A 22,542-nucleotide genomic window follows, 5' to 3' on the forward strand; every position below is an offset into this window, starting at 1 on the left:
TTATTTACAGAGGAATTAAGATAACAATGAGAACAGATTTCTCATAGAAGACAACATAAATGAGAAGACGGTGCAGCAAAATCTTTAAAGTACTGAATTTAAACAGAAGAGAATAGAATTCTTTACCCAGGTCTTGTATCACTGACCTCGGCTTCACCTTATGAGACCAGAGAAAGGCGATAAAGTAGAAGGAAATAATAACAATCAAAGCAGAAATCAATAAAACAGAAAATAAATAAAATAAAACCAAAAAACTGTTTGAGGTCAATAAAATAAACTTCTAATTAGACTAATCAGATAAAAAAGGAGACACAAATTACTAATATCAAGAATGAGAGAGTTCCCTGGTGGCCTAGCAGTTGAGAAGGATTCAGCATTGTCACTTTTGTGGCTCAGGTTTGATCCACGGCCCAGGAAATTCCACATTTCCACATGCTACACACATAGTCAAAAAAAAAAAAAAAAAAAAGAATGAAAGAACTGTCTATTACCGCAGATAATAAAAGAGAATATTATTGAGTTTATATTAATAAATTGGACAAACTCCTTAACAGACCAAAATCACCAAAGCCTATATAAGAAGAGACAGATAACTTAAATAGTCCTATACCCATTAAGGATTTTGCATCTGTAGTTAAAAAACTTCCCATAGGAGTACCTGAGGGGATGCATTGATTTAAGAATCACGGTACTGTGGGTTAAGAATCCGACTGCAGTGGCTTGGGTCGCTGTGGAGGCATGGGCTTGATTCCCAGCCTGGCGCAGGGAGTTAAAGGATCCAGGGTTGTCGCAGCTACGGCGCAGGTTACAGGTGTAGCTCAGATTCAATCCCTGGCCTGGGAACTTCCATATGCTGTGGATGCAGCCATTAAAAAAACAAACAACCCAAAGCAATAGAAATAAGAGCAAATATAAACCCATGGGACCTCATCAAACTGAAAAGCTTTTGCACAGCAAAGGAAACCAAAAAGAAAACAAAATGGACAACTTACAGAATGGGAGAAAATAGCTTCAAATGATGCAACCGACAAGGGCTTAATCTCTCGAATATATAAACAACTTATACAACCCAACAGCAAAAAAACCAATCAAGCAATGGAAAAATGGGCAAAAGACCTGAATAGACATTTCTCCAAAGAAGATATACAGATGGCCAACAAACACATGAAAAAATGCTCAACATCGTTAATTATAAGAGAAATGCAAATCAAAACTACCATGAGATATCACCTCACACCAGTCAGAATGGCCATCATTCATAAGTCCACAAATAACAAGTGCCGAAGGGGGTGTGGAGAAAAGGGAACCCTCCTGCACTGTTGGTGGGAATGTAAACTGGTACAGCCACTATGGAGAACCGTTTGGAGATACCTTAGAAATCTATACATAGAACTTCCATATGACCCCACAATCCCACTCTTGGGCATCTATCCAGACAAAACTCTACTGAAAAGAGACACATGCACCCGCATGTTCATTGCAGCACTATTCACAATAGCCAGGACATGGAAACAACCCAAATGTCCATCGACAGATGACTGGATTAGGAAGAAGTGGTATATATACACAATGGAATACTACTCAGCCATAAAAAAGAATGCCATAATGCCATTTGCAGCAACATGGATGGAACTAGAGAATCTCATCCTGAGTGAAATGAGCCAGAAAGACAAAGACAAATACCATATGATATCACTTATAACTGGAATCTAATATCCAGCACAAATGAACATCTCCTCAGAAAAGAAAATCATGGACTTGGAGAAGAGACTTGTGGCTGCCTGATGGGAGGGGGAGGGAGTGGGAGGGATTGGGAGCTTGGGCTTATCAGACACAACCTAGAATAGATTTACAAGGAGATCCTGCTGAGTAGCATTGAGAACTTTGCCTAGATACTCATGTTGCAACAGAATAAAGGGTGGGGAAAAAAATGTAATTGTAATGTACACATGTAAGGATAACTTGATCCCCTTGCTATACAGTGGGAAAATAAAAAAAATAAATTAATTAAAAAAAAAAAAAGACCTTATCACTCCAGGCCTAGATGGCTTCACTGGTGAATTCTATCAAACACAGAGGAAAAAAATAAATAAATAAATCACTTCTACACAAACTTTTCCAGAAAATGAAGCCAGTACTACCTTGATATCGAACTAAAGCAAGGACATTACCAGAAAACCCGAGAGCAACATCTGTCAAGAACATAAATACAAAAAATCCCAAATAACATTTTAATGTATTGAACCCAACAGCACATAAAAAGTTGAACATATCATACCAGAATGATATTTATCCCAGCAGTGCAGAGTCATATGTTGAAAAACCAAATTCATCATTAATTAAAAAGGTGACAGAAGAATGTAAATCAACTCTAATACAAAAAAATAAAAACCTAAAAAACAAACAAACAAACAAACCCAAAAAGATTATCTCAACAAATGGGAGGGGGGGAAATATGACAAAATCCAAAACCCATTCCTAATAAAACCCCTCAGAAATCGAGAAATAGAAGGAAAGTTCCTCATTTTGACAAAGAGCACCTATGAAAAGACTATACCTAACATCATACTTAATTGGTGAAGGACTGAGTGTTTTCCCCCTAAGATCCAGATCCAGTCAAGAATGCCCAATCTCAACATATCTGTTCAACACTGTATTGGAACTTCTACCCAGTGCAATAAGGCAAGAAAAAATAAGAATAAAAAGCATCCAGATGAGAAAGAAAAAAGTAAAACTGACTTTACTTGTAAAAGACATAATTACCCATTTGGAAAATCCAACTCAATATACAAAAAAGTCTACTAGGACAATAAGTGAGTTTATTAGGTTTGCAGGATACAAAGGAGAAAAATCAATTGCATTTCTATATACTGGTAACTAATCATCAGAAATAGTTTTTTTTTAAATGTCATTTATAATACAACTGAATAATTTAGGATAAATCGTAAGAATAAATCTGACAAAGGATATGTAAGAAACTGAAAACTACAAAACCTGAATTAGAGAAATAGAGACCCAAATAAATGAAGAGATATACATTGTTCACATGACTCAAGACTCAATATTGTAAAGATGTCAATTCTCCCTAAATCGATAGATTCTACAATCCAAGTAAAAATTCTAACAGGTTTTTTGTTAAAACTTACAAAATAACTCTAAAATTCATATAGAAGTACACAGGATCTGTATAGCTGAAACAATTCTGGGGGAAATAACAAAATTAGAGGATTATCATTATTGATCAAGAGTTACTATAAAGCAACAGCAATCAAGACAGTGTGGTGTTGCCACCAAGATCAGCACAGACAAAGGTGCAAAGGCAATCGGTGGAGAAATAGTAGCTTTTTCCCAAAAAAATGATGTGGCAATGATTTTATTTATCTTCATATGCAAAATAATAAACTTAAGTCTTTACCTTTGATCCATATCTCACACCACATACAAAAGTTCATTCAAAATGAAACATAGATCTGAATGCAAGAATATTTCTTCTAATAACTTTTTTTTTTTAAACAGCTGCACCTGAGGCATATGGAAGTTTCCAGGCTAGGGGTCGAATCGGAGCTACAGCAGCCAGCAGCATATGCCACAGCCACAGCAACATCAGATCCAAGCTGCACCTGTGACCTATGCTGCTGCTTGTGGCAACACTGGATAATTAACCCACTGAGAAAGGCCAAGGATTGAACCCACATCCTCACGGACACCATGTAGGGTTCTTAACCAACTGAGCCACAACAAGAATTCCCACTTCTAATAATCTTTCAACTGAAATTAACTACAGTGTGCTAGTGTCTCCAGTTAAATATTCTTCCTTTTGTGTTTTCAGATATGAGTATGAACTAATATAAACTTTTCAGGTATCTTCCTATTTTTAAAGGTTTTTTTAATGGCTGTATATCACACAAGATCCATCAATTCCTTGAATAGCAGTGTAATCTGAAATGTAACAAAAGATCATAAAAAATAATTATGAAAAATTTGGTTTTTTTCTGTTTTGTTTTGTTTTTTTACCTATTGCTGTTTCTGGCATTGCAAAAAGAGACTTTTCGGTAGCCACTCGGAATTGCCCATGAACTGAGAGACCAACTCCCTAGGGAAAAAGGTAAAAAAATTGTTTAAAATTACTCTGGGAGTTAAAAAAAAATTCACACATTCACAAACATTATAAACAAAGTAAATTACATTATATGTGAGTATATATTATAAATATTCTATTATAGATACATATGATATATAAATAATATACATTATACTATCTATAATTCTTCACAAAAATTTCTTTTAAAGGAATTTCTTCCAAGAGATAGATGGCAGGAAAATCCTATACCACAGTTTCAGAAGAACTTACTGATTAAAAAAATATATGTGTATCCCTGATATCTGGAATAGATTTAACTGTTTTCAGTCAGTATCCTGTGTGATGTTTCATGTTTGCTTTCCCAATTCCCTCTTACTTCAAATCAGATGCAGCATTATAGAATATACTCTTCCCAGAACCAATGAGTGTTCTTAGTGGAATCAATCATCAAAAAAGCATAACCAAGCTATTCTACCAAGTTTCAGTAGCTTTAAAAAAGAATATTAACACATTTCAATTATTTACATATTCATCAAATAAACTTAGCAACATTATTTTTCTCAGATACAACACTTAACTATTAAACTCTTAAAACTGGGAATTCCAATCGTGGCTCTGTGGTTAACAAATCCAACTAGAAACCATGAGGTTGCAGGTTTGATCCCTCGCCTTGCTCAGTGGGTTAAGGATCCAGGGTTAAGGATCCGGCATTGCCATGAGCTGTGGTATAGGTTGCAGAGGCGGCTCAGATCCCGCATTGCTGTGGCTCTGGCGTAAGCTGGCAGCTATGGCTCTGATTAGACCCCTAGCCTGGGAACCTCCATATGCCATGAAACAGGCCCAAGAAATGGCAAAAAGAAAAAAACAAAACAAAAAACCAAACTCTTAAAACTGGATAGGAAATACAAGTATATTTGCAAAATAAAAAGATTTGGCTGAGAAGCTATTTCTGATTTGTTGAATGACACTGAAAAGGACAAACTTAAGTCATCTTTGAACAAACAGATATAGTTGAATAAAATAAGAGGTATATATATGATTACAAAGCATCCAAGTTTATTCCAGTGCTCACATTGTTACATATTTCCTGTTATGTTTTTTCACATTATTCAGAACTTCTATTAGATTGTTTTAGCTCTGCTAATTCTTAGTCCTTTTTAACCAGTGTATTCTATGTTTGACATCACAGAGTTAAACAAGTTAAAACATGCAAAGTATCTGGAAGAGTATCAGGCACTTGGTAAGAGTACTGTAAGTATAAGCGAAATAGAAAGGGCTTATTTCTATTTCTTCAAGCCTTTCAAGGGTTTTCACATTCAGTTTAGCCATTTAAAAGTTGTTGAAACTTTTAAACCTTTTTTTTTTTGTTTGTTTTTGTTTTTTAGGGCTGCACCTGTGGCACATGGAGGTTCCCAGACTAGGGGTCTAATAGGAGCTACAGCTTTGGCCTGCGCCAGAGCCACAGCAATGCCACATCCAAGCCGCATCTGCAGCCTACACCACAGCTCATGGCAACGCCGGATCCTTAACCCACTGAACAAGGCCAGGGATTGAACCCTCAACCTCATGGTTCCTAGTCAGATTGGTTAACCACTGCACCACGACAAGAACTCCTCATTTAAACCTTTTTTAAGACAATACTCAAAAACATAGGCAATTTCTTATATATTTTATGTATTATATGCTAAGCTTAAATATTAAAAGACTATATCAATAAGCATGGAAGTGAGTAAAATCCTTCAGTCACTACCTGCATCCTTGGGAGTTAACATTTTTAAGTTAAACCCACATGTTTGATACTGTTTGAACAAGCAAATATCATGTTATAGGTATTGTATATGACATAACCATCTGACAATATTAACTCAAGTTAGATTGTATACACTTCAGGAGTACATGAAATCTTACAAATTTTAATAAAAATTAAACATTACTAGTTTTATTAATATTTATTATATTATCTTAAGAGCCTCATATTCTACTCCCTGCTGTAGTTGATCACAATGTAGCTGAAAGTTATGAGTGTTCAGGAATGTCTTGCTAAGAACTTAGAGAACTGGACTAGATTTGCAGTTTTTAGACTATGTTTCACTCCTAGAGTTCAGAAGGGCTGCCTCCATCTGGGACAGCACAGCAGGCAGATCTCAGGCCTTACAGACTAACCCTGCCTCAGCCATACTCTGCTGGTTATTGCCCCCTATCTCTTTCAATTAACTTTGAATTCCACAAACAGCACATGACTATATCCCTTATTATCAAACATATATATATACAAAGATAAAAATCCAACCACGACCCCCAATCCTAGTTTGCCCTCTCTCCTCAAAAACACAGTTATTATTAATTTGGTATGTAACCCTTCGGATTTACCCCTATGTTTCTCTACTACATATCTGAACAAATGTGGACATTTATCTGAGACACATACATACTTCAAACTCAATGACCTGCAAGGTTCTACATGACACAGCCCAGCAGCCTACCTCTCTGATTTCACCTCTCACCACTTTTTCTGTGCTCATTCCACTGGCCACAGGGCCTTTGTGCCATTCTTCCCAAATTCCACACCTTTGCAATTTCAATTAATCAAATAACTTTAAAGAGAGGAGGACATACTATAGAAGGCCACTGCCTGGCCCATCAGTACACCTTCTCTGCAGGAATCTGCTCTCTCCCCAGCAGTGGCTGAACTATGGGCACTAGACCCAAGGGCAGTCAGTTGAAGGCTAACCAGAATTCTAAGGCACAGAGAGCAAAGGAGGAAGAAGAGTGCATTAGACAAGATTTTCACTCTTAGGTATTTAACCTAAAACACAGTGGGCAGCTGTGGGTTGATGACAGCCAAAGAAGCTTAAAGGTCATTTGAAATTTGAGCTGAAGAAGACAGGGCAGCCAAGAGAAAGCTGAAATAATATGGGGCAATGATGAAAAAACCTGAGAAGCAGCATGCGGCCTGTACAACACAGAGAACAAAGCAAACATACCGGAAGCAGAAACAGCTGGAGAGAGAAAGAGAGGCAAACACCACTCAAATTTGCCTGAAGTCCATACTTGTGGTTCAATTTTCAGGAAGACAAGCTGTGCTGTGGTTTTTGTCTTTGGACTCCCATTTGATCCCCGCACTTGTGTAACAACTGCTCCTTTCTCTTTTCTTGATCTGTTTGGGTGAGTCCCTGTTCTTTTCTATTAAAAGCCTCTTCATCACATTTTCAGTGAGAACCAAACCTAGGTTCTGTCATGATTCAGCGTTATACAACAGCTGCCTCAGTTCTTTGATCTCTGGCATAAATTCATCCTGATACTACTGGGTGCTTTTTCCTAACATGGTTCTCCTTCACAGTCATTCCCCTTATATGTTCTGGAGCCCTCATCCCTTTGTAAAAGTACCACCTAACAGCCCAACTTCTCTACAGAGGGCCCTCCATACTTCCCAAATTAGAGGAAGAAAGAAATTTATAAGCCCCACACTCTTTCATGTAGAAACTGTTGATCCCATATTCACTGATTTAGTTTTTTGTTTCAGCCATGGCTGATAAAATAATGAATGAAATCAAAGACTTCAAAATGTTAGAAGTAATTGTAATGTATACATGTAAGAATAATTTGATCCCCTTGCTGTAAAGTGGGAAAATAAAAAAAAAGAAGTTACTGAAAGGCCTTCTGAATAAGAGATCACTGAAACAAGCACCATTTAAGAAACAATTTAAAATGCCTTTCAGTTTAGATGAAATGAAGGCTCAGAAATTCAAACTACCTCACTTGGAGATGCTATGAACATAAGTATTGATCCAGCTGAAAGCACTCTCATGGAGATTCATATCTAATTTTTGTATCTTACATAAAAGAATCCATTAAAGGTTGCTTATATTAAACCCCCCTTAAAATTTCCAAAATTTACTGTTAAATACAATTTAACTATTAAACTTAGCTGATATTCCTTTGCTATGCTAGACCAACACATCTTCAAAGTCTTCAAGTTTTATTATATTAACAACTGGTTATTCAGATTCATTCCCCAAATGTAAAACTTATTCCAATCCCAAATGTCTTCAGTTATTCTTTCTGCATCCTGCTAAACCCAGGGGTCAAATTTCACTTATCATCTCATTAAATATCTCAAAAGCATTTGACAGAGTTGCTTACTCCCTACTTCAGGAAACATCTGACTTGGCTTTGCAATACCACCCTCTCCTAGTTTTCCTTCTATCTCATTAGCTGCTCTTTCTCTTCTCCCTGACCCCAACAATCAGATGTCTCCATCTACTTCACTTCACCTGTGCTCTGTTTTTCTACATTCATTCGCCAAGTGATCTCTTCCAAGACCCCCAAGATTTTAAGCACTATAAAATTAGTAACAAATTATTTCCCCATCCCTGATTTCTCTAAAATTTTATATCTAGCTGTTTATTTAATATTTCCACCTGAAAGTGTAGTAAGTATCTCAATGTTCATGCATCAGAAGTAAATCTTGGAGTCCCCATCGTGGTGCAGCGGAAACGAATCCGACTGGAACCATGAAGTTGCGGGTTTCATCCCTGGCCTTGCTCAGTGGGCTAAGGATCTGGAGTTGCTGCGAGCTGTGGTGTAGGCTGGCAGCTGTAGCTCTGATATTTCTCTTTGAACATGCTGCTCCCTTACTTTTCCATCTCAGAACATAGCATCACCATTCACCCAGCTGCTCAGGCTAAAAATCTCAGCATCATCCTTTCTTTCTGACCTTACTATCTAATCTTTGAACCTGTCTTGACTGCTCTAACTAAAAATATATCTTAGATTGAGCCACTCTTGACCATCTCCACCGTTACAACCCTAGTTGAAATCACAATCACCTCTTGCCCAAGCTAATCTCTCTTGTTTCTGCTCTTGCCACAATCCATCCTCTGCACAGCAGCCAAGTAAGCGTATTAAATGGAAATCAGCTCATGCCATCCTCCTGCTCAACACTCTCCAGTGACTTCTCATCATATGAAAGTAATACTGAAATTCCTCATCCTGGCTGATAAGGCCCTATGTGTTCTGGTCCCTTTTCTAGCTCCCTGATCTTATAGTCCACCATTCTCCATTTTCCTCTCTTTCACTCCCATAAGCCATGCTGGCTTTTTCTCTCTCTCTCTCTTTTTTTTTTTTTTTAGCGACATAACCTGCAGCATATGAAAGTTCCCAGGCTAGGGGTTGAATCAGAGCTGCAGCTGCTAGCCTACGCCACAGCCACAGCCACACCAGATCCAAGCCGCATCTGCAACCTACATCACAGCTTGTGGCAACACTGGATCCTTAACCCACTTAGGGAGGCCAGGGATCGAATCCACATGCTAACAGATACTAGTCAGGTTCTTAACCCACTGAGCCACAATGGGAACCCCCTGGCTTTTTTATTTTTAAAAAATTTCTTAATTGATATATAATATACAATTGAAAGTACATAAATAGTACAAATAGTAAACATACAGGTCCAGTGATTTAACCCAAAATGAACATATCCATGTAACCAAAATCCAGATTAAAATTATCAGAAATTTTTTGTGCACCAAGTCACTACTCCCTCCATTCTCCAGGTTAACTACTATACTGACTTCAAACAAAATAAGGTTACCTTCTCCAGGTTTGGATCCTGATGGGATCATAGAGCATGCTGTTATTTTTTTTACTTCAGTCAATATTAGGTTCTCAAGATTTCCTTCATTGTATAGCATTCTTTTGTATATGTAAACAACTTATTGATCCATTCTACTGTAAAAGCTATTTAGGTTTTTCAGTTTGGGCTATTGCAAATCATGATTCTTATGCATGTCTTTTGTGGCTTAAATGTACATATTTTGGTTCAGTTGTAAATATGTTGGAATAAAGTATTAATTCAATCAACTTTAAAAGATGATATTAAACAATTTCCCAAAGCAGTAGTACCAGTTCTTACTCCAGCAGTAATATGAGTTTATATTCCACATCCTCACCAATGCTTGAAATTGTCTTTCACATTTTGGACATTCTACACAGAACAAGCACAAGAAAACATGTTTAACACCGCCAATTATTAGAGAAACGCAGATCGCCTACAATGTGGCATCACCTCTTACCAGTCAGAATGCCCATCATCAAAAAGTCTACAAATAATAAACGCTGGAGAGGGTGTGGAGAAAAGGGAATCCTCCTATGCTATTCATGGGAATGTAAACTGGTGCAGCCACTACAGAGTGGAGGTTCCCTGAAAAACTACAAAACTTAGAGATGAGACTTGTGGCTGCCTGATGGGAGGGGGAGGGAGTGGGAGGGATCGGGAGCTTGGGCTTATCAGACACAACCTAGAATAGATTTACAAGGAGATCCTGCTGAATAGCATTGAGAACTATGTCTAGATACTCATGTCGCAACAGAAGAAAGGGTGGGGGAAAAAACTGTAACTGCAATGTATACATCTAAGGATAACCTGACCCCCCTTGCTGTACAGTGGGAAAATAAAAAAAAAAAAAAAAAAAAAAGAGCTCCCATTGTGGCTCAGCAGAAATGAATCTGACTAGCATCCATGAGGATGCAGGTTTGAGCCCTGGCCTCACTCAGTGGATTGGGGATCCGGTGTTACCGTGAGCTGTGGTATAGGTTGCAGATACAGCTTGGACCTGGCATTGCTGTGGTGGTTGTATAGGCCAGCAGCTACAGCTCCAACTCAACCCATAGCCTGGGAACCTCCATATGCTGCAGGTGCAGCCCTAAAAAGACAAAAAAAAAACCCCAAAAATTAAAAACAGAGTTATCAAAATGATCTGGAATCCCACTCCTGGGCATATATCCAGACAAAACTATAACTCAAAAAGATACATGCACCCCAATAGGCACAGCAGCACTATTTATAATAACCAAGACATAGAAACAACCTAAATGTCTGTTAGCAGATGACTGGATAAAGAAGATGTGGTATACAAATACAACAAAATATTACTCAGCCATTAAAAAAAAATGAAATAATACCATTTTTAGCAACACAGATGGACCTAGAGAGTACTGTACTGAGGTCAAAGAAAGTCAAATATCATATGATATCACTTACATGTGGACTTGAAAAAAATAATACAAATGAACTTATTTACAACAAAGAAATAGACTTACAGACATGGAAAATATTTTAGCCATTCTAATGAGTATATATGTTAGTATTGCACTGTGGTTTCAGTTTTCATTTCCTTGATAATTAATACAGTTGAGTGCCTGATCCTATTTTTGTTATTTGTACATTCTCTTTGGTGAAATGTCTATTCTGATCTATTGCTCATTTTCCCACTGGATTTTCTTATTGATTGGCAGAAATTCTTTCTACATTCTGGATATGATTCCTTGTCCCCCCATATTTGCAGCTTATCTGAAGAATCAACCAACTGCAGATCAAAAAAAAAACTTTTTTTTAATTTCAACAAAAAGTTCCAAAAAACAAAACTTGAATTTACTGCATACCAGTAAGTATTTACATAGCATTTTACACTGTTTTAGGTATAATAAGTAATCTAGAGATGATTTAAAATGTATAGGGGGACATGTGTAGGTTACATGCAAATTCTATGCTATTTTATACAAGGGAATTGCACATCCTTGGATTTTAGTATGGGGAGCTGTCCTGGAAATAATCCCCTGCCGATATCAAGAGACTATATTCCAAATACCTGTTTTCCAGTCTGTCACTTGCTTTTCACATTCTTAATGATGTCTTAGAATGGCAGGTCTTAATTTTAGCACAATCTAATTGTTTATGGTGCAATTAGTGTACTATTTAAGTAATCCTTCCATACTCTCAAGGTGTAGGATAAACAGGTTCTAAACACTCAAAATTTTTAAATTATCTATCATTAATTACTAGCTTACTTCTACTGGGTCCAAAGAACAGTCTGTAAGATTAATTCTTTGAAATATGTTGAGACTAACTCCATGGCCAATTTGGTAAATGTTCCTCGTACACATGAAATGAATATAAAATCTGCAGTTACTGAGTACATGTTAATTGGATCAAGTTTACTGGACAGTGTTCAAATCGTGTGGTGCATATAAAATATATGTATATATATGTATACGTACTGTTTATGTCTGCTTTGCCTGTTACTGAAAGAAATATGTTCAAACCTTCTCCAAGGATTGTGGTTTTGTCTACTTTCACTATAACGGCTTTTCACTTTTTTGTAAGATCAAATATTTTTAAATGTTTGATAATTTCAGAGGCAGAAGTTTGCTCCCGTTGTTACTCAGTGTCATATTGTAAGTTATGAAACTCATTAACTCCTGTTGTTACTCAGTGTCATATTGAATGTTATGAATCTCATTAAGTAATTCAGTTCAGCTTCATATTCAGTTATAAACAGTTTTAGACAACTATGTATAAAATATCATTCTATAGTTGATTACAGTCAATAAAATTACTTTCAGAATCTGACCTCACTGATCTTCAGAGGGTGAAAAGCTAAAGAGTTTTCAACAGACTGATCTAGGCTTTTCTGCTAAGGGAACAAGAACTGAAATTTAGGGCTTGCCAAACTGGGCCCCAAATTGTTACACATTAGGATTTGGGTGGCCTGGACCAGCACTCACTTAGAGTGTGAAGCTAAGCTTCAAATCTTCCCATTCCTGATTAGACTGAGAAAACTCAATTAGAAATAACCAGCACTCAATTAGAAATAATCAGACATATAAGACCACAATGACTAAAGCCAAAGAGAAAAAATGTACAATAGAAAGATTCACAAGACATACAATTTAGATTTGTTCTGTTTTATAACAATGAAATGCCCTATATCAAGTAAAAGTTTTTGCCAAAAAATGTACCTTAAGTGATCTTAAAATAGCAGCATCAACTTTATTTTAGTGTTGGTATCTTTTTCTATTATTTTACATGTAATCCCTTTATGCCTTATATTTACGGTGTCCTAAGCATTCCAACATTCTTTTTCACTCGGATTATTATTTTTTTTGGGGGGGGGGAGCTTTTTTGGCTTTTCTGGGGCCGCTCCCACGGCACATGGAGGTTGCCAGGCTAGGGGTCCAATCAGAGCTGTAGCCACCGGCCTACACCAGAGCCACAGCAACACAGGATCCGAGCCACATCTGCAACCTACATCACAGCTAATGGCAACACCGGATCCCTAACCCACTGAGCAAGGGCAAGGACTGAACCCGCAACCTTATGGTTCCTAGTCGGATTTGTTAACCGCTGCACCACAATGGGAACTCCTCAGATTATTATTAAACAATCTTCATTGCAGTGTTGTACTAACACTGTGCAGAAAAAGTAAAATGAATTTGATGCATATTTATAAGCCTAGTATAGAGAATACTAATATGAATAAGCATGAATAGGAGTTCCCGTCGTGGCGCAGTGGTTAACGAATCCGACTAGGAACCATGAGGTTGCGGGTTCGGTCCCTGTCCTTGCTCAGTGGGTTAACGATCTGGTGTTGCCGTGGGCTGTGGTGTAGGTTGCAGACGCGGCTCAGATCCTGTGTTGCTGTGGCTCTGGCTTAGGCTGGTGGCTACAGCTCCGATTCGACCCCTAGCCTGGGAACCTCCATATGCCACGGGAGTGGCCCAAAGAAATAGCAAAAAAAAAAAAAGACAAAAAATAAAAAAATAAAAAATAAAAGCATGAATAACAGAATATATGGATGAAGTCAAACTCATACACTTTCATAAGAATGACAACCTCTGCATTTAAATTTTGGCATTTTTAAAGGCAAAACTTAGGCAATCTCTAAGACCTTTTTTTTTTTTTTTTTTTTTTAATTAAGAGACATGGCTAGATAAGTTTTCAGACTGACCAATAAAGGAAAAAAGCTGTTATAGTTTTAAGGCCTTAAAACAATATACTTACTAGAGTTCCCATCGTGGCGCAGTGGTTAACGAATCCGACTGGGAACCATGAGGTTGCAGGTTCGATCCCTGGCCTTGCTGTGAGCTGTGGTGTAGGTCACAGACGCGGCTCAGATCCTGCGTTGCTGTGGCCCTGGCATAGGCTGGCAGCTACAGCTCCAATTCATCCCCTAGCCTGGGAACCTCAATATGCCACGGGAGTGGCCCAAGAAATGGCAAAAAGACAAATATATATATATATGTATATAGTTACTTAAAAAGCACAATTAAATCCTTCAAAATGTAAATATAAGTAGAAACAAGTTGTCACTTCTCTATTTCCAGGTATTAATATCCTAGATGAAAAACATTTAATTTTTAAATTGATAACTATAAAGATGTTTAAAGTTAATGCAAGATATAGTCAACTACTCCATGATTTATAGTAATGACAGGCTTAATCTCCCAATGCACAAAGAGACCTGTAGAACAATTTAATTTGGTGCTTGAAAAAGAATTTTTCCAGATAATAGTATATCAGTCTTAAATTTCCTGATTTTGGTGTCCTTATTTTTAGGCAATATACCTAAAAGAATTTAGCAATAAAGAATTATCGTGATTTCAACTTTCTCTCAAATGGTTCAGGAAAAAAACTGCATGAAGGATATACTGGGGTTCTCTATACTATTCCTGCATCTTTTTTTAAGTTTGAAATTGTTTCACAATAAAAAGGTTTTCTTCTCAATTTAAAAAATAAGTGAAAATAAAAAATAAATGTTCCAAAGTAACTGGAGTCAACAACCACGGTAAAGAAAACAAAAAACTCAGAAAGGCATACAATGGGGTGCTGTGACTAATGCTCACACAAAGAGCCATGGACTTCGATTCTAATCAGAGAGAATGAGTAAGCTCCTGTCCAAAACGAACACTGCATCACAGTATCGGAGAGGATGTGAGAGTTTTCTCTATCATTCAGGATTTTGAACGGTGCTTTGAAATAGTTCTATATTTTTGTTAGAAATTCAAATAGGTTTTTCATCACACATTATCTCACTGTGGTATAAAAATTAATATGTAACTGTAAAAATAAGTTTTATAATGTATCTCTGGGACCACATGCCTTATATTAGCAGCCTCCATAGGAAAAAAAAACAAGATTTTTTTATGCTTCTCACATTAACAGACTAATATTGCACAAAGTATTCATATATTGATATATAATATTAATGAATTTTGATAGCCTACAGAGATCAGCACCAAGCCTTTTTTTTTTAAATCCTGCTTTAGATGAATATAATTCACATTATTTTTGGACAAAAATTATACTCAGCAGATAAATAATCAAGGTAGAAATCTTTAATTTATTTATGAATTAACAGTCTACCATTCCCGGAGGCACAGTTCTACCCTAAGCAAAAAAGTTAGGGAGATATTAAAGTTGCTAAAAGAGTAAATATTAGAAGTTCTCATCATAAAAAAAAAAAATTTTTAAGTATGTGGTGATGAGTGTTAACTTACTGTTTTACAACATATAAATGTATCAAATCATTATTTGGTACACCTGACACTAATTATATGTGGATTATATCTCAATTTTTAAAAAGCCAGTGAGTTAAAATATGAATTCTGCTACATTATACATTAAAGCATAAATTAGGAATAACATTTACACACCTCCTGGATTCATACTCAAGGTTTTTACCTCGATAAGCACATTCCCCCTCAATAAGCACATTCCCCCATATGTTAGAACATACTACATGTTATATTTAAGTGTCTATACTTTTAATAGATATTTAAAGAAAAAACTTCTAAGAAAGTATTGCCTTATATCACATATTGAAAGAGTATTCTTAATTGACCTCAGATTTACCAAAGATTTCCATTAACTCTGTGAAATAGTAACTATTTTTATCCATATTAACTCGCATCCTTTAAGCTACTCTCTAGGTACTTTTTGATATCCCTTTCTGCTTCTCTGATCTGTTGAGTTCAGAGTTTACCAAATATCAGGCATATTTATTTCTGATGTGTTTATGTCAGTTGCACTTGTTATAGGCAGCATGTACTTTAAATATTATTAATCATAAAATCATATGAGTATAAAAATAATTATTTCATGAGAACCAAGTTGAATACTCTGGAAAAATATGAAAAAGCCATGTCACTAAAAAAATTTGGTAGAGGGCAAAGACAGCAATTATTTCAAGTGACTAGTGTTCATAATAATATTGATATTGTGATTCTAAAACTATTATACAATTAGGACAAAGCAAATGTGTCACACTGTGAATTAAAAAAAAAAAGATTTTCAACATATGTAAGAGAAGAAAGCTATAAATATCAAAGAACCTAAATTTGAATAGGAAGTACAGAGCTCAAGATCTATTTTCACTCAAAAACAAAACATATATTAATTCTCTTCAAAAAGGCCTAGAAAAATTACCAACTAAACTAGTGCCCAGACTGTTATTGCTAACCACCACTACCAACCAAAAGTAACCAGGGCTACCCTGGAAAAACAGCTGATTTTAGGTCTGGTGAATGAAGTGTGCAAGATGAACACGTAATATGGTTCTTTACTACAAAGCGAAGAATCTGTCAAATGATTTCTAGGGCACAGAGGCCAACTTGAAGGTTCCCATGATAAGCCTACTCTTCTGGTTTGCCCTTATCTTCTGCCCCCTCCCCCTTTTTTCAGGGTCTTTTATAGGTTCCTTATTCTGCCCCCCAAGCAATAAACATTTTTAAGATTCCATTCTGAATCTTGGGGGTCACCATATTTCTGTCACATTTCTTTGCCTAACTTTTTCTACTGACAAATTTTCAATACAAGGATCTCTACTATAACATGAGTTACTACAACAGATCCTCAGATTCTACAAAACCACACAGAGCTTATAGGCAAAACAGAGTTTGGGCAGTCTGCTCAAAACCTATGCAACTTCATAATCAGACTTTAAGTGTTCCTAACTAAGTACAAACATAGAATGCCACAGCAGATATTTATTTTTTTATTTTTATTTTATAATGATTTTCATTTTTTCCATTATAGCTGGTTCACAGTGTTCCGTCAACTTTCTACTGTACAGCAAGGTGGCCCAGTCACACGGACATGTATACATTCTTTTTTCTCACATTATCATGCTCCATCATAAGTTACTAGATATAGTTCCCAGTGCTATACAGCAGGATCTCATTGCTTATCCATTTCAAAGGCAATAGTTTGCATCTATTAACCCCAAATTCCCAATCCATCCCACTCCCTCCCTTGGCAACTACAAGTCTGTTCTCCATGTCCATGATTTTCTTTTTGCCACAGCAGATATTTAAAATGCACAAAATAAAGTGAAAAGAATGGCAATCCTTTCATTAAAACAGAACTGGCAGATGCTGAGACAAGGCAGTGGAAGTGCAGCCAGGAGCCAGTGGGACTGCCATCAAACACAAAATGTCAAGAGTCGGGGAGGGGGTTCACCTTATGGTGGAAGTCTTCCCAGGAACAAGTGTTTGTTTGTGTGGGTTTTTTAATTATCTTAAAATACAAGCAAGAGAATTCCTGTTCACAATACAGCAATTGAGTTTAGCACTCTCTTCCTGTCTGGTTAACTATCTACTTTCACTATCCTATCTCCTCTTGCCTAGGAAAAAACTGTGTATTTTGCATTTATCCGCATCATTTTCCCATTTACCAACCACTTATGAGTTAATTCATGTTGCAGAAGCACATTGTGCTTCCATAAACCCTAAAGTTATACTTCCTGACCAGGCAGCACCATGAGTTTCAGGCTTGCATAAGACCAAACACTTTTGTTCAGAAGAAACTCTTGTGGATAAGCCCACAGTCATATCACTTAACAAGGCCCAAATTAAACTCATCTCCCTTCACTCTTCCCAGCCACTTTTTCCCCCAAAATCTTAGGAAACAGTCCACCATTCATCTCACCCTCCAGGCTAGAAACCTGTAAGTCATCCTTACCTCCTTCTCCACCTTATCCCTCATATTCAACACATCATCAAATCCCAAGTCTCCTCCTAAATATTTCCCTAATTCTAATTTTCTCTCCCTTCATTATCTCTACCCTAGCTCAAAATCACCATAATCTCTTACCTGAATCCCTGCAATAGCTCTCTAAACAATCTCTTTACATCTAATTCTAACCCACTCCCACTTGTTCTTCCCACAAGAGAGAAATCTGTCTAAAATGCACTGTTCAAGCCACCTCTCTGGCCAAAAGCACTTAAATATGGCTCTCCCTCTTTATCTCTGGATAAACAGCTTAATATAGTTTATAGAAGAGGAAACTCAGCTTCTTAGTTATTCTCAACTTCAGTTCTGAACCACTACCTCTTTCATACTCCAAAATCTAGGCACAATGAACTTTCCCCAAACATGAATTTTCTCTTCAATGCTATTATCTTCTCATTCACACACTACTCTTTTACACTACATCAAACCCTTAACACACTTGCACAAACCATATTGTATTCCTCCACTACTTCCACTTTATTTTTTCCCAGCTAATTCCTTTTAAGTCTCAGCTCAAAAAAACTTCCTCTAGGACACTTTTCCTACACTATCCCCATTACTAAAGTACTCACATGTACACACACAATTGAGGTTGTTACTCTTTGTAATCCAGGCCACACTACCTGCCTTACTAGACAGTAAGCTCCACGAGGAAAGAAAACATATCTTCCTGGTTCACTATTTATCCCTAGAGCTGAATGGGTATTTAGTACACAGCACACATCCAGCAAGCTTTGCTGTTGGGTAACACAGCTGAGAACAATCTCAAATTATAGCTAAAATCACAATGAACCTCTAGTTAGTCTTAAACCTCCGACATCCATTCATCCTTTTGGAAAACGAGCTCATTTTATAAGCAAGAAGAGCTTTCTTGCCTCTTCTCTGTGAAACAATCTGATGCCTCAAAAAGGCACAGAGCCCTCTGGACCACAAAACATTCAACCTAACACTGTGGGGATAAAATGGAGGCAGGATGAGAATGGCATAGAAGAAAGGTGCCTACCATGTGACCAAGAACCTAAAGTGCTTTCCTAGTTAAAAATGATATGAGGAGTTCCTGTTGTGGTGCACAGGAAACGAATTTGACTAGGAATCATGAGGTTGAAGGTTCAATCCCTGGCCTCAATCAGTGGGTTACAGATCCAGTGTTGCCGTGAGCTGTGGTGTAGGCCAGCAGCTACAGCTCTGATTCGACCACTACAAACCTCCATATGCTATGGGTGCAGCCCTCAAAAAGACAAAAGACAAAAAAAAAAAAAAAAAAAACATGAAATGAACCAAAATCCTGACCCAACATGACCACAGGAAATGGTCAAGGAAAAAAGAAAAGAACTCCCTGCAGATCTGAGAATCTGCCAAATCAGTGAAAGTTGCCAAGAATACACATATCACTAGAAAGTAAAAGTTCTACTTCCCATAGATCAATACCTTAAAATGGGGACAGGGCGGGGGTCAGGCAATAAAGCCAAGCTCCTATTTAGGAAATCAAAGTACTTACAGGGAATTCCCATTGTGGCTCAGTGGTAAAAAACCTGACCAGTATCCATGAGGACACAGGATCAATCCCTGGCCCCACTCATTGGGTTAAGGATCCAGTGTTGCCATGGGCTGTGACATAGCTCACAGACACCGCTCAGATTTAGCTTTGCTGTGGCTGTGGCCAGCAGCTGCAGCTCTGATTAGATGACGAGCTTGGGAACTTCCATATGTCACAGGTGCGGCCCTAAAAAGAAAAGGGGAAAAAAACAGTACTTTCAAATGCTTTTTGTTAATTACACAATGAATTTTATCACATTTAAAGTTGTACAATGATCATTACAACCAAATTTTATAGTATTTCCATTCGAAACCCTCAGCGCATCCCCCCAGCCCCCAATCTGTCTCATTTAGAAAGCATAAGTTTTTCAAAGTCCGCGAATCAGTATTTATTCTGCAAAGAAGTTCATGGTATCCTTTTTTTAGATTCCACATGTAAGTGATAGCATTTCATGCTGGTGCCTAACTGTCTGACTGACTTCATTTAGCATGATAATTTCTAGGTCCATCCATGCTGTGCTGCAAATGCCATTCTTTCTTTCCTTTTCAAGGCTGAGTAATATTCCATTGTATACATGTACCACATCTTCTTGATCCACTCCTCTGTCAATGGACATTTAGATTGTTTCCATGTCTTGGCTATTGTATATAGCGTTCCAATGAACACTGGAGTACATGTATCTTTTCAAGTCACAGTTTTCTCTGGAGAGCTGCCCAGGAGTGAGATTGCTGGATGAAATCGTAATTCCATTTTTAGTTTTGTGAGGCATCTCCATACTGTTTTCCACAGTGCTTGGACCAATTTACATTGCCACCAACAGTATAACAGGGTTCCCTTTTCTCCACGCCTTCTCCAGCACTTATTGTTTATAGATTTTTTTTGAGGATGGCCATTCTGGCTGGTGTAAGGTGGTACCTCATAGTGGTTTTGATTTGCATCTCTAAAAATTAGTGATGTTGAATATTTTTTCATGTGTTTTTTGGCCATCTGTATGTCTTTTTCTCCCCCAGTGTATTTTATTTATTCATTTTTTATTACTCAAATGAATTTATCACATCTATAGTTGTATAATGATCATAACAATCTGATTTCACAGGATTTCCATCCCATAGCCCAAGCACATCCCCCCACTCCCCAAACTGTCTCCTCCAGAGATGGTAAGTTTTTCAGTGTCTATGAGTCAGCATCTGTTCTGCAAAGAAGTTCCGTCTGTCCTTTCTTCAGATTCCACATGTCAGTGAAAGCATTGGATGTTGGTGTCTCATTGTATGGCTGACTTCACTCAGCATGATCATTTCTAGGTCCATCCATGTTGCTAAAAATGCCCTTATTTCGTTCATTTTAATGGCTGAGTAATATTCCATTGTGTATATGTACTACATCTTCTAGATCCACTCCTCCGTCGATGGACATTTAGGTGGTTTCCATGTCTTGGCTATTGTAAATAGTGCTGCAATGAACAATGGAGTACGTGTGTCTTTGTGAGTCGTGGTTTTCTCTGGATAGATGCCCAGAAGTGGGATTGCTGGATCAACTGGTAGTTCTGTTTAGTTTTCTGAGGCACCTCCATACTGTTTTCCACAGTGGTTGCACCAATTTACAATCCCACCAGCAGTGCACTAGGGTTCCTTTTCCTCCACATCCTCGCCAGCATTTCTTGTTTGTAGACTTTTTGATGATGGCCATTCTGGCTGATGTGAGGTGGTACCTCATGGTGGTTTTAATTTGCATTTCTCTAATAATGAGTGATGTTGAACATCTTTTCATGTGTTTTTGGCCATCTGTATGTCTTCTTGGGAGAACTGTCTATTTAGATCTTCTGACCATTTCTTGATGGGGTTGTTTGGGTTTCTTTTTTTCTTTTTTTTTTTTTTTTTTTTTAGTATAGAGCTGCAGAAGGTGTTTATAAATTTTGGAGATGAATCCCTTGTCAGCTGATTCATTTGCAAAGATTTTCTCCCATTCTGTGGGTTGTCTCTTTGATTTGTTTAGGATATCTTTTGTTGTGCAGAAACTTTTTTTTTGTCTTTTTGCCATTTCTTGGGCTGCTCCCGTGGCATATGGAGGCTCCCAGGCTAGGGGTCAAATTGGAGCTGTAGCCTCCAGCCTACGCCAGAGCCACAGCAATGCGGGATCCAAGCCGAGTCTGCAACCTACACCACAGCTCACAGCAACACTGGATCCTTAACCCATTGAGCAAGGCCAGGGATCAAACCCACAACCTCATGGTTCCTAGTCGGATTTGTTAACCACTGAGCCACGATGGAAACTCCTGTTGTGCAGAAACTTTTAAGTCCCATTTGTTTATTTTTGTTTTTATTGTCATTATTCTAAAGGTGGATCTGAGAAGATATTGCTGTGGGTTATGTTGGAGAGTATTTGGCCTATGTTTTCCTCCAAGAGTTTTACAGTATCCAGTCTTACATTTAGGTCTTTAATCCATTTTGAGTTTATTTTTGTGTGTGGTGTTAGGAAGTATTCTAATTTCATTATTTTATTGAACAGGCTGTCTTTTCTCCATTGTATATTCTTGCCTCCTTTGTCATAGATTAGTTGATGTAGGTGCATGGGTTTAATTCTGGGCTTTCTATCTTGTTCCACTGATCTATATTTCTGTCTTTGTGCCAGTACCATATGGTTTTGATGACTGTTGCTTTGTAGTATAGTGTGAAGTAAGGGAGTCTGATTCCTCCAGCTCCATTTTTCTTTCTCAGGATGGCTTTGGCTATTCTGGGTCTTTTGTGCTTCCACACAAAGTTTAAAATATTTTGTTCAAGTTCTGTGAGTGCGGGGAGCCGAGAAAATGCAGGGACTCAAAACAAGGACCTTGCCTGATGGCAGAAAAACCTGAAGGCAGGTTCCTAACCAAGGAAGGGAGCTCACCTGAATGGTACATGCTGAAGGTGGGCCTCTGGACAGGATAAAAGCCTGCCTGGATGGTATATGCCGAAGGTGGGCTTCTGGTCAGGATGAAAGCCTGCCTGCAAGGTACAAGTTGAGGACAGGCCTCAGGTTACACAGCTCTCATTTTGATGTTGATGGGGAAGAATTGGAGCTTTCCTAGGAAAACAATTT

General features: G+C 37.6%; 1 protein-coding gene across 3 annotated transcripts in view; it reads right to left on the reverse strand.

The window, feature by feature from the left end:
* Nucleotides 1–22,542, reverse strand: part of HIBCH (3-hydroxyisobutyryl-CoA hydrolase) — a 145,619-nt gene that overhangs the window by 48,277 nt on the left and 74,800 nt on the right. For all 3 annotated transcript variants that reach the window (XM_021076263.1, XM_021076264.1, XM_021076265.1), the window contains one exon: nt 4,015–4,093. In XM_021076263.1, the coding sequence (XP_020931922.1) occupies nt 4,015–4,093 (79 nt within the window). The remainder of the gene's footprint in view (nt 1–4,014; nt 4,094–22,542) is intronic.

The sequence above is a fragment of the Sus scrofa genome, chromosome 15 (genome assembly GCF_000003025.6).
Source record: "Sus scrofa isolate TJ Tabasco breed Duroc chromosome 15, Sscrofa11.1, whole genome shotgun sequence".
NCBI lineage: Eukaryota > Metazoa > Chordata > Mammalia > Artiodactyla > Suidae > Sus > Sus scrofa.